This window comes from Rhincodon typus, chromosome 5, assembly GCF_021869965.1.
Source record: "Rhincodon typus isolate 14 chromosome 5, sRhiTyp1.1, whole genome shotgun sequence".
NCBI classification, from domain to species: Eukaryota; Metazoa; Chordata; class Chondrichthyes; order Orectolobiformes; family Rhincodontidae; genus Rhincodon; species Rhincodon typus.
Genome location: NC_063336.1, coordinates 69,591,763 through 69,605,391, shown reverse-complemented (window position 1 = coordinate 69,605,391; position 13,629 = coordinate 69,591,763). Strand labels below are relative to the sequence as shown.

The following is a 13,629-nucleotide window of genomic DNA, read 5'->3' as shown; positions in this document are numbered from 1 at the left end:
TTTAATTTTGCTAGTGAGTAAAGTTTGTGACAACCGAAGGTCAAGTCTGAAGTAGTGAGCCATGGGAGAACCCCATGTGAGATGTCAAAAGGGTTGTTAGAAGAAAAAGTAGAACAACTTTGTTAACAAACTGGATACTAGAATTGTTTGCCAGTGGAACAGCAAATCACTTAACAACTCAACTTAATGCCCTATCTTCCAGATGAGAAGAGAGTTGTAGCGTTGTATGACTATGAACCAACAAGTGAACGTGATCTAAGATTAAAGAAAGGAGAACAATTTATTGTCATAACAGAGTAAGTAATTTTTAGTTTTGGTTAAATAGAAGCAACTATTCCTTCGCCTTTCTGACGTGAGCTACTCCATACAATGCATGCTACTGCTAGTGAATTCCGGAAGTTTTACTAATTCTATCAGACAATATTGCTGCATTAGTTATGAATGTGGTATTTATACAGTACAATTAGGAAAAAAATATTGGCCCAGATTTTGCAGTGGAATGACAGCAAAACTGTCTGCAGTCACCATTGTTGCAACTGGAAAACAACTTCCGGCATCAGTGCATGAATAGTTATAGCAAGGGTTCCCAAAGTGGGGTTGTGAACTGAAATTTTGTGGTTCCAAGCCACAAGGCAGCAATGGCTGAGCTTCCTCTCCCCTCTACTTTAGTAAGTCTTCTCCTTCTCCCCCTTGCTTACTTAAGGATTGCAATAGATTTCAAGCCTCAGAATAGGGTCACAGTGAGAAAATATTTGTGGAGCACTGAATTAAACACAGAAATCCAGATGATGTTGGCAATGATTCCTTGCTCCTCCACAATATATGCACAGCCATCAACTTTTAAAAATCATTAAACTGATGAGAACTTCCCTTCTAACGTTGCAATATCACTCGTAAGATTCCCCCAAAACTTTAATTCTTATCACTGAAGAGTAACTGGGTTTTTAACAGCAATACTATGCTATAACTACTTCTAAAGTATCTCTCTGTGCAATATAGTGTTTTCAGAAGGATAGAATTCAACAGTTCTAATTTTTTTTAAACTTTATGCTATTTCATATTATAATTTGTATGCTCTAATTTTTATTCTGCTCTTGGCAAAATTTAGAAAAACAATGAAAGACAATCAATGCAATTAACTTTCTGATTTACTGACTGAAAATTGGTCAGCTTGATTAGTTGCTCTGATAGGATGAAATAATGTTGTTGGATGCCTGGAGATCTCCTTGGTGTACCACCAAGTTCAAAGTAATCTTAGCAAAGGTGACGTCCATGTCCGGAGATCATAAGATCTTTGTGGGCAACATTCTTTTATCTTTGAGGTCAGCACATTAATTAAGAAGAATGCATTGGTCAGATTCTCTATGTCCTTGTATGATACTACTTGGTTTTATAGCTACTGTTATTAAGTGAAATGCTTTATTCTACAAAGATGTTCTAATGGAAGGTGGTTTAGGCAGGATGAACCCTTCCTGTATGAACCTACAGTTCATTTAATGTCAATGCTTAAGACAAGAAAATGAACCCCATATAACGTGTCATTTTACCAATCATAGAATCCCTACAGCGAGGAAGCAGGCCATTCAGCCAATTGAATCCACACCACCTCTCCAAAGAGTATCCCACTCCCCTAATCCTGCACTTCCCATGGCTAATCCAGCTAGCGCATTCCTGGACACTATGGGCAATTTAGCATGGCCAGTCCACCTAACCCACACATCTTTGGCCTGTGGGTGGAAACCAGAGCCCCAAAAGGCCGACCTGGGGAGAATATGCAAACTCTGTGCAGACAGTCACCTGAGGCCGGAATTGAACTTGGGCCCCGGCACTGTGAGGCAGCAGTCCTAACCACTGAGCTATCGTGCCACCCTAAGGTGAAAATGATCAAGGTGAATCTCTAGAGAAAATGATGAGCCATCTTATTCCTACTTCTTGCTGCTAGTATCAGATTCAGTTACACATGGTCACATATAATCCAACATAGAAAACAACAAACTGCCCCTGCTGTGCTTCAAAAATATGAGCTGGTGTGTATTTGTCAATTGTATAATTGCATGTACTTCTAAAACTTAAATTTAGATTTTCAGAAAAAAAGTACTTTACTTATTTTAAATTGTTGACTTGTTACTTGGCAGTGTTTTAGTTTCATTGTGTAGATTAAGTACCCAGAACATTTTACTGCTGAGAGATTAAATATAAAATGCTATACTAAGAGAAAATAGGAAATGGAGGAAGGACAGTGATGTTTGGCACTAACCTCGAGTCCACCTGTGCAAGTATTGGTGTATTGTGGCCATAAATTTTATAAAGTAACAGTTTGCTTAGCAACTCACAGTGGAGTCAAATGAATCAAAACATGCCTTATCTGCAGAGGCTTGAAGAACAAAGATTTATGGCATAAATATAAACACCCTCAGATGTTTGCTTAATGTTTTAAAAGATATCCTGGAGGATTAATTTTACAAAAATGCACAACAAATTACACCAAAGTATCTGTTGCAAATATTAAGACCATGAAAAGATAATATTAACATTAACTTCATAGATGAATAGTCTAATAATACACACTTCACTGTTTTCATAGTAATTCCAAAAATGACTCAATTGTTCTCACATTTTTTTTTCCCAGACAAGGAGATTGGTGGAAGGCAAGGTCATTGGTTTCTGGCAAAGAAGGATTTGTCCCCAGTAACTTTCTAGCAAGGGTGGCTTCATTAGAAGTGGAAAAGTAAATATTTACAATTTTATTATCAATTTATCATTGTGGAGCATTTTAGCAATTTTAAAAAATTTGGTATTACTGTTTCCGTTCTTGGGCCAGAAGAGTTAAAATCATTTAAGGTTATTTGAAGATTCACTGCAAATATTAGAATTAGAAGACCTATGAAGGTATGAAATTCGAATAAGCACAGCAGGCCAAGCAACATCAGAGGAGCAGGAAAGCTGATGTTTTGGGTCTAGACCTGAAATGTCAGCTTTCCTGCTCCTCTGATGCTGCTTGGCCTGCTGTGTTCATCCAGCTCTACACCTTGTTATCTCAGCATCAGCATTTCCTACTATCTCTATGAAATTTGAATATGTCTATTTGTAAAGAAGCCACAATTTAGTTTACTGTTTGTAAGTTTTGTGTCAGTCTCACTATATGAACTACATCTGATGTCCCTCAGGGATTTTCTTCAATTTATGTGCAGTCTAATAAGACCATAAGTTAACAAAAATATACCAGAAAATTTGGCAATCCACAGCAGATCCATTAGCATCTAACATAAGAAATGAAGATAATGTTTTGGGCATAAATTCTTTGTCACAATTATAGTTGTGGCTGAACTGTAGATTCACACAGACATATTTGAACTATGCAAGTTTGTCAGGTGTACCTAACCATCCCTTGTGTTATGTATGATACGAGAGAGTGATTAGATTCCCTCATAATTAGTGGGAATCTAGATAAATATACAAGGAGAAAAGGAATGGAAGGTACTGTCAATTGGCATAGGTGAGGTAGGTTTCAAACTCTCACTGTCTGTCCGGTGCAGATATTTGGTGGTTCTCTATCTACTCACTCATTGTGCATCACTTGAATTTCCTTCTGTCATTTAAGCAGAATATCCCATGTCTTGGAATGGTTAGACAATTAGTTTCTGGGCAAGTTTATTCACACTAGCCTTCTGAGCATAAGTTGCACTGGAACAATAACCCCTTCTCCATGGGGATTGCACAAAAATGCAGCAATACAGTGTGAAAGCCTTGTGTCATTGATTAACACTTAATGATCATTAATTCGATGGTATATACAATTTGGTTTGCTAGACCATTTGAACAGGAATTGTCAGATGATGACATAATATGCATAATTCTCCAGTTAGTACCCATGTCTTGAAACGTTTTGCTTTTGTACTTCAATGCATTATCAGACACTACCTGATCTGGGACCCTAAATAAGTTGAAAACAGCGTTCATGTGTTAGTGATGATCATGCTCACTGTGTTGCCAAAACAATGGTAAATTTAGTGAAGTAATCTGTCACAAGCGTGTAGACTTCCCTGTGCCCTGTGAATAGGTCTGCTACTCCTTACATCCAAGAAATGGATGGAACATTGTGGATGGAGAGGCTCCCTCTACTATTGAGGTTGCTACATTTGGCATGCCTCACATGCACTTGTTAGTCATTTAATATCCCAGGACCCAATACACATGTCCCTGTTATAATATGGATATGATATCTTGGTATAATGTTTCTCGTATTTTGTCTCGTTTGCCCTTGAAATGACTTGTGACATGCCAAGATTGTCTCTCTATGGTCAAAATGAACTAATCTTCTCAAAAAAATCTTTAATACTGTCAGGCCATCCATGGATAATGATCTTTTGGAACTTTTGTAGTTACTGAGCTTTAGCAGTTCTTGATTGCAACTGCTCTGGCCAAAGTGTAACAAACAGTTTAACCTTGAGAACATTTTAAACTCCATAGTCAAGAGCATCAACATGTGAGAAAAAGATTATATATTGGTCCTTGTGTGAGTTGCATAATCTGCTCAGCATGGCCAACATAATCATCCTGGATCTGGCTTATCCACTTCAAAGTCATATTATTCATGTTCACTAACCGATTTGACTGTGTCTCTTGTGGTCTGTTCCACCACAATTGTTGTGGTTAGAAACTCGTGAATTGCGACGATATCACTTTCTATGCATACTGGAAATCCTGCCATTGCTGGGCCCTTGTTATCCACTAAGTAGAAGATTTTAGTAAGTCGAGATAAGCTTGTATAGTACATGTAATTCTGCCAATGGAAAGAATTGGTATAGGTCACAATTGAGAAGATTAAAATTACACCCACTGTGGTGGAACAGACCACATATGGCACGTTCGAATCAAAATGTCATGCTTCGAGTGATCTGGGGTGAAATGAGATATGAGATCTTTATATGCTCAAGTTAAATACTATGACACAATGATGACATGTCTCAGCAATGAACATATCTCTTAAAGGTATACTGACACAGTGACCATGAAGCACAACAGTCACATTGCAAACTTAGAAAGCATTGGGTGTAATTTATTAGCATGGATAGACAATTAGCTAACCAATAGGAAGCAGACCGGCTGGATACTTGGGTCTTTTCTGGTTGGCAAGATGTAATGAGAGGCGTACCACAACTATTTACAATGTATGTTAATAACTTGGATGTAGGGATTGCCAAATTTGCAAGTGAATCTGAACAGGTGGGAAGTGAAAAAAAAAAGAAATTTACAAATGGATTTGGATAGATTAGGTGAATGGACTAAAATCTGGCAGATGGAATTTAATGTGAATAAGTGTGGTTATCCATTTTGGTCAGAAGAATAGAAAGGCAACTTATCAAAATGGAATAAGATTTCAGAGTGATTTGGTACGATGGAATCTGGGTGTCCTTGGGCATGAATTGCAGAAAGCTAATATGTAAGTACAGCAGTTAATAGCAGACCAGGATACATCTCATCAGGTCCTGGGGTTTTGTGCACCTTTATGCCCACTAAAACATTTAATACCTCCTCCTTATTAATCTTAACATGCTTTAGAACCTCACCATCCTAACTGAAATCTCCAGATACAATGTCTTTCTCCTCTGTGAATACAGATGAGAAACATTCATTTAAGATCTCACATCATGTAAGACATCCTCTGACTCCCCACATGGTTGCCCTATTGGTTTCTAATGAGTCCCACTCTTTCCCTGGTAATCCTCTTGCTCTTAATATACTTGTAAAATGCCTTGGGGATTTTCTTAATCCTATCTGCCAAAAATATTTCATAGTTACTCTTTACCCTCTTACTTTCTTTTTTTAAGCAGCCCCTTACTCTGTCTATACTCCTGAAGGGCGTCTGTGGTAATGTTAAGGAAAAGCTTCATGTAATCTATTTTGGTGATATTGGTCATGTTTGTTATGTGTTAGTTGTAATTAAAGCAGCAAATATCCAATCTGTTAAAATTCAGATAGGGTTAATATTGTGGCCTGTAAAATTATATACCTGCCATATTTTACATTTTTAATGTGCATTTTTTTAAATGGGCAGGAAATGCATATTACAAGATCTGAGCATTTTGTTACTTGCCCTCTTTGCTACCATCTCTATTGGGAGATGTTAACAAAATAATGCTGTCTGCTGTCAATCAGCTAGGTGGGTTTTTCTCAATGCCATAAACAATAAGAGGGGAGAAGATCCTCAAGCTAAAGATGCATTAAATGTATCCTATTTACTAACTTTCAGATGGTTCTTCAGAGAAATAACCCGCAAAGATGCTGAGAGGCAATTGTTAGCACCAGGCAATAAGTTAGGATCTTTTCTAATCCGAGAGAGTGAAACTAATAAAGGTTGGTAATATATGAATTTGCTTTATACAGATTGTATGTGAAAGTTTAATATGAGATTTACTTTGTGCCAGATCTGCAATTGGTTCACAATAAAAAACAATTTTCAGGGAACAAGTGATAGAAGATTGTTAGTAAATTTTCTGTGAGCCATACTGCTACTTTATTAGATAGAAATTCAAATTCTACATCCAAGCTGTAATAAAAAATGGACAGGCTTGAAATATTGATGAATATTTCACCTGAATTTTTTCTCTGCAGTTTTCTCTGCTAATCTCTCTTTTGTGTGATTGTTAGAAAAGCTCACATTTTGCACGCCTTTGGGTTGAGATGGGGAATTAATGAGAACTGAGCATTTTGCAGGTATTCCCTAATTGGTGGAAAGATTATTTTAAGATTATGTAAATTTGATATTTCAATTTTTTTTGCCTTTACTGATCTCCAAACATGTTAAATCTCACTATGCTGTTAATTTAAGCAGTCAACCGTCGTTAAGTTGTAACACTCTCACCTCAGCACTGAGTTCAAATAGCCTTATAGATTTTGCATTTCCATTATATGTGAATCTCATCTCACCTTCTCTCCTCCCCCAGCAAAAAAAGTGATCTGTCATTAGATGGTGGTAGGACTTCTGGATCTGGGTTCTGCCTGTCATTTTTAAAGAATCTCTATGATAATCTGGCTGTATAGTTCAAAAGTACTTAGAAAGTGATTAAATGATTTTCAAGTAAGGGAAATGCCAAGGTCGTGGAAAGAGCTGTATAAGACAAACTTTATTTTGTTATGTTTAATTCACTAATGGTTTAACTTTCTCTTTCACTATCATATATAGGTGGCTTTTCACTTTCTGTGAGGGACTGTGACTCTAGACATGGTGATATAGTGAAGCACTACAAGATTAGAACCCTTGACACTGGTGGTTATTATATCACTCCCAGAGCCACATTCCCTAATTTACAAAAACTTGTTTACTATTATTCAAGTAAGTAAATCAGCTATTAACACAAGAATTTCATTCTGATTCTATAGGCTTGCTCTTATTGATTGACCACTTATTTTATTTCTTTAGAAAATTCAGATGGTTTATGCCAACGTCTGACTAAACCATGCCCAATGCTCACTCCTCAGAAGCCATGGTGGCCTGATGAGTGGGAAATCCCAAGAGAATCCTTGACGATGTTAACTAAATTGGGCGCTGGACAGTTTGGAGAAGTCTGGATGGGTAAGTTTTTGATTATTTGTTCATGTGATTTGGGTGTTGCTGGTTGGGCCTATTTCCTATTTATGGCCTATCCCTAATTGCCCTTGGGAAGGTAGTGGAGAGCGTCCTTCTTGAACTGCTGCAGCCCACGTGGTGTAGGTGCACCCACAGTGCTGTTAGGAAAGGAATTCCAGGATTTTGACCCAGCAACAGTAGGTTCAAAGTCAGGATGGTGTGCAGTAGGAAAGGGAACTTGCAGTTGGTGATGTTCCTGTGTATCCACTGCTCTTGTCTTTCTGCATGGTAAGAGATCTTAAATTTAGAAGATGCTGTCAATGGAACCTGCGCAAATTGCTGCAGTGTCTTCTTAAGCTGATACACACTGCTGCCACTGTGCCTTAGTAGTACAGGTAATGAATGTTAAGGTGATGGATGGGATTCCAATTAAGTGGGCTAGTTTGTTCTGGGTACTGTTGAGCTCCTTGAGTATTGTTGGAACTGCACCCATCCATGCCAGCGTTCATATCACAGTCCTGACTTGTACCTTCAATATGTTTTACTGAATAACAAAGTTCCAGTTAGTTCAGTTGGCTGGATGGCTGGTTTGCAATGCAGAGTGCTGCCAACAGTGTGAATTTAATTCTTGCACCAGTTGAGGTTACTATGAAGGACTCTTCATCTCAACCTCTCCCCTTGTTTGAGGCAGGATGACCCTCAGCGTTAAACCATGGTTGGTCATCTCTCTCTAATGAGAAAGCAACCCTATGGTCTGTTAAACCATGGTGTCTTTAACTTTAATGGGGAACTATACAATGTATTTGAAGCTCCATTATTTTCACCTGCAGTAACCAGGAATTTTATGGGAACTGCTCCCTGCTCGACTGCTGTGAAATAACAAACGTGCCAATGTCATTCCAATACAAACGGTGCCTGCATGATGCAAACCTCTATAAGTATGTGGAAAGTAATCGTTTGGCAGAAACTTGCTCCGAGTGTTCTGCAGGCACAATGTAGGTGGAAATTGGTTCAAATTATTTTACTTGCTGTTTTGCTTCCCAAGGCATTTAGTAGGAACTTAGTTACACTCTTTTGTTTATAGATGATTCCATTCATCTGTGGAAATGTAGATTAAGAATTGTTCTAAACGAAAAACACCAAGTTTTAGAGAAATGCAGCAGGTCTGGCTATATTTATGTGGAGATAAAAAGAGTTAGTACTTCAAGTCCAGAGTGACTAAGATGTTAACGCTTTGTCACTACAGATACAACCAGACTTGTTAAGTTTTTTTCCAGCAATTTCTGTTTTTATTTCAGATCTCAAGCATCCATCCTTTGCAATATAAATACAGCATAAATCATCAGAGCCCTACCTTAGGGTACACATATCATTTCACTTCACAGTTGCATGTGCCTGGATACTAATTTCCACTTTTTGCATATTTTAAACATCTGGCACAGAAGCAGACCATTTGCCGTAACCAGTCACTGCAGTATAATCAGCCTAAACATCCTCCTATGCTTTCTGATCTAACTCAGTTCACATTTCTTTCACAGTGCAGGCCCTGTTGTACTGCCAGGAGGCTGCATCCATCCTCCAGCCAGGCTTTTGGCTCAGAATAGGGATGCCTACATGCCAGTCAATGACTGGAGAGTGGCCTTAATAGACTTTTTAGGTGGCCTAAACATCAATCTGCTGCCTGTGGGTGGATAGCCATGAAGCAGGAAAATGATGGCATACCATCAAGCTGTCTGGCAGCAGGAAATTGCAGCCCTGCAACCCTTCGAAAATCTTGGCCAAGGTGTTGAAATGTCTTTACTTCACTCTCAGTTGAAAATTAACTCATTTAGAAGTGGCATTAAGCTTCTTATTTGTGTTGATTTCCTGGATGGACTTTTATGGCATGGGTTAGTGATGTATATCCTGTGTTGTGCCACGTCCAAAGAGAAATTTCTCCCCCAAAGAATCTGAGCCAGAGTGACCAAAGGCAGCTATTTCATGCAGATTTGGGGATCTGTGCAATCTCATTGTCCACAAACTCCCAAACTCTGATCCTGATATAAAATCCTGTTGTCCCACCTCTCATCCTTTTTATTTTTTTTTGTCCACTGATGGTCTGAATCGAAATTAGGTACACAGCTTTGTCTTTGAAAAAAATGTTTACTGTTTTACTCACCTAATTTCCTCAACCTCTCATCTCAGATTAGCATCAATGGTGTGAAACCACTTCTATTTTTGTGTAATGATATGATTATACCTTTAGGTTTTCTGTTAAGCATAGATGTGGACCCTGCTTCTCAAGCCAGAAGAAAGTTTGCTGAAGACCTCAGCACAATACCATTCATTTCAAAAGTACTCTTAAGAGTCTCTGGAATCTGTTGCTTGAATTTAGCAGCCCATTTGTGGCTGGGTAAATATCGATCTGTAAAACGGGTTGCTGTACCATTGGTGCTGTACCATTAAGGTCCACCCAGCGATGATTTCATGGACTGAGTAAGTGTTGAGTTGTTCATTCTTTGCTGCCACAGCTCTACAAGTGACAAGAGAAAGAATTCTTGTCTATTTATCTGCTCTGAGGCCAATTAGATCCAGGCTGAAGTCAACTAATATGCAACAACTTAATATTGCTCTCAGAACCACAGACATCGTAGTAAACCATTTGGTCTATTGTGTGCCTACACTGGCTCATTAAATGAGATCATTGCTTAGCACCAATCACCTTTCACTCTGTCCCTTGCACATTATTTTTTAACCAAATAACTATTAAGTTCCCTTTTGGATACCTCAGTTGAACTTCCCTCCACCACATTTCCAGACAGTGCATTCTGTACCCTAATTACTCACTGAGTGAAAAAAGATTTTCCTTGCTTCACCCTTGCTCCTTTTACAATTTAAATCTATGCCCTTTTCTTCTTGTTCTGTTTATGAATGGAAACAGTTTCTCCCTGTCTACCCAGGCTGCTGCTGATTTTGAATCAATGATTTTAGATAATGACCTCCCTGAGTTGTGGAACAATTCAGCTTCTTAAAATATGAAATTAAACTGGTGGAATAAAATAATGGTTCTGAATGGGTAACTGCTAATATTACAGACAAAAGGACTGCAGATGCTGGAATCCAAGGTAGACAAACAGAAAGCTGGAAGAACACAGCAAGCCAGGCAACATCTGGAGGAAAGGAACAGTCAATGTTTTGGGTATTACCCTTCTTCAGGACTGGATGTGGGGGATAGGGGTAGCTGCAGATAAAGTGGGGGGTGGAGGGGGTTAGCAAAATGGTGGGATAGGTGGACACAAGTAGTAGGTATGAACTAGTTGGTCGATGGGAGGGATGAATCAGGTTGGTGGAGGAGGTGGGGCTGGAAAGGGAGCTGGAGGATGGGTGGGAAATTAGAGAACTCAGTGTTAAGCCCTCCAGGCTGTCGGGTGCCCAGGCGTTGTTGTTCCTCAAATTTGCAATCTGATTCACTGCAACACTGGAGGAGGCTGAGGATGGGCGTGTCAGAGGTGCAATTGTGGGGGGTGGTGGCAGGGTTGGGGGGTTGTGTGGGTGGTGCATGGAGGGAGTTGAAATGGGCAGTGGCCGTTTTGTGCCAGGCGAAGATGCTCAGTGAAACGGTCTTCTCTACATCGGTGACACCAGACGTAGACTAGGTTACCGTTTCACCAACCATCTTTGTCTGACCTGAAATGGCCAGCCTAACCTCCTGGTCACTGCCCATTTCAACTCCCCCCACACCCTTGGTCTTACCTGGTCTGGCCTACATGTGACTCCAGACCCACAGCCATATGGTTGACTCTGAACTGCCCTCTGGGCAATTAGGGATGGACAATAAATGCTGCCTAGCCAGCAATGCCCTCATCCCATTAATGAATTAAAATAAAACGCAAATTGAATGTAAAATTTAATCATAGTAGAATCACTACTACCTAGAGGTACTTTCACTATGAGATCATTAATTACTCTGACTTCATTGCATAATATCAGGCCTGAAGTCTGGCCAGCTGTTCTAAGAAACTATCCTGAAAGCATTCTATCTTCTAGGTGATCTATTCTCGTCTGATTTTTCCAGTCTATGTATAGATTGAGACCACTTGATTATTGCTGCATTTGTGCACTGAGCTCCCATTTTTTTCTCCCTTCATACTCTGTTGTGTGGTTACTGTTAGCAGCCTTGTGCACCACTCCCACTATCACAGCAAGCCTTTAACATTTTTTTTTCTGTCCAGGCCACTTCTATAGTCTGGTTTCCTGAACTTAGGACATCCTCATCTATTCCACCAATAAGATCATTAATTAACAGAGCCACTCATTCACTTTCACTAACTTTCTGTTCTTGTTAAATGTATGGAACCCTTCAAAATTTGGGTCCCGAACTGTCATTCTACAGCCAAGTTTTCATAATGGTTATCTGATTGCACTTATTTAATCTTAAAATTTCTACCGTGATATCAAATTGTCTGAATTAATCAGAATGCTACATGCATTCAGATAGGGAACCTTTAGTTTTGTCAGCTTACAATTTTTCTAACCTTTAGGCTTACCTGATGATTTACTCACAGATATGTCCTCTTTATCCCTTTCTGTTGTGGTCTGTTTATTGTTTTTCATTTTAATACCTTTCTCTCTTGCTTTGTTTCTATTCTTTGATTTACTACATCTTCTCAAGTTTTCTCTATTGCTCCCACTATTTACTTCAAAGCCGTCTCTGCTTCCCTAGTTGGCTTGCTATATCATTCGCACTAGCTCCATTCAGATGTAGGATGTTCCCAGTGATATAAATTCCACTTTCCCCAGTACTATTGCCACTGCCTCATGAATCAAGTCAGTGATGAATGAAGTAATTCTTCCTCACGGCAAACATTGGAAGAAATTTCGCAAATTTACATCCTGCCTTATAAGCTTCAACTATTGGGAGAACTATTGTCAATCTAGGCATGCTTTTTCCATGATTTTTCTATCTAAATTTCCCAACTGAATGGGGCTTCCAGCTGGAAGGATTTAAAATGGGTGTTGAGATAGGGAAGTTGTAAAATTGGGACTTAAAATGCATGGACATGAAGAGTAAAAGTGTAAAAAAGGTGACTGTTGAATATTAAGGCCATTGTTGCACCACAAACGTTGTTTGCAATTAGTCATTCAAAATCTCCGGTACTGTTTACTAATGAACTTTGACATGCACATGATATCTTGGTAACAGATAGTCATCGAGGTGATATATCGGTTCTTTTGTGCTCATTGAGAATGATGTGGGAAGCTTGTTGACCCCCTTTACAGAATTAACTTGAGTAAATTTTTAGGTAAGTGATTCTAAAAGAAATGAATTGCCATAAGAAATGTAAAAAATATTTAGGGCATTAAAAATAATCTTTTTGATTCGACATCATTATTTGCAAATATAATTCATTTAGTTGGGAAACTGAGTGACTAATAGGTTCCTTCTACTTATAAGAAGGTCAGTTCCGCCTACGTCTAATTGAAATAAATATGGTTTTGATCCACTTTCTTGCTGTACTGTACCTATACTATTGGATGACGATCATTAGTAGTCTAGTTTTCCTACTTGACCTGGAACTTCTGACCCAATACCCTTTCCATGATAAAAATTGCCTACTTCTACCTCTGTAGTATTGCCCATCTCCTGGTCTGCCTCAGCTCATCTGCTGCTGAAATGCTTATCTACACCTTGTTTCTTAAACTTTTAAATACAACTGTTTCAATGCTCTTTAAGCTGTGCCTCCCTAAACCTTGCTCCCTCTGTAAATTTGAATATATCTGCTGAACCAGTGGAGGCCAAGCCTTCAGTTACCAAAAACTCAAAGTCTGGAACTCCCTACCGAAACCTCTCTACCCTTCTACTTCTCTTTCCTTCTTTAAGATTCTCCTTAAACCTATCTTTTATGAACAAGTTTTCGTTCAGCTATTCTAGTGGTTCAGTGTCAGATTTTGTCTGATTAATTCTGCTGGGACAGCTTCTCTAGCTGGATGTGTATGTCTGCAGTTGCAGTGATATAACTGGTCATTGATTCATCATGTATGATCAACGTCTCAAGCTACCATGTGGACTGCCTCTTGTA

The 13,629-nt window shown here is 38.9% G+C and overlaps 1 protein-coding gene across 1 annotated transcript in view; it reads left to right on the top strand.

The window, feature by feature from the left end:
- Positions 1–13,629, top strand: part of si:ch73-340m8.2 (tyrosine-protein kinase Blk) — a 67,766-nt gene that overhangs the window by 27,252 nt on the left and 26,885 nt on the right. Inside the window, exons 4-8 of the mRNA XM_048597055.1 lie at positions 203–296; positions 2,630–2,728; positions 6,254–6,357; positions 7,187–7,336; positions 7,424–7,576. Coding sequence (XP_048453012.1) covers positions 203–296; positions 2,630–2,728; positions 6,254–6,357; positions 7,187–7,336; positions 7,424–7,576 — 600 coding nt within the window. The remainder of the gene's footprint in view (positions 1–202; positions 297–2,629; positions 2,729–6,253; positions 6,358–7,186; positions 7,337–7,423; positions 7,577–13,629) is intronic.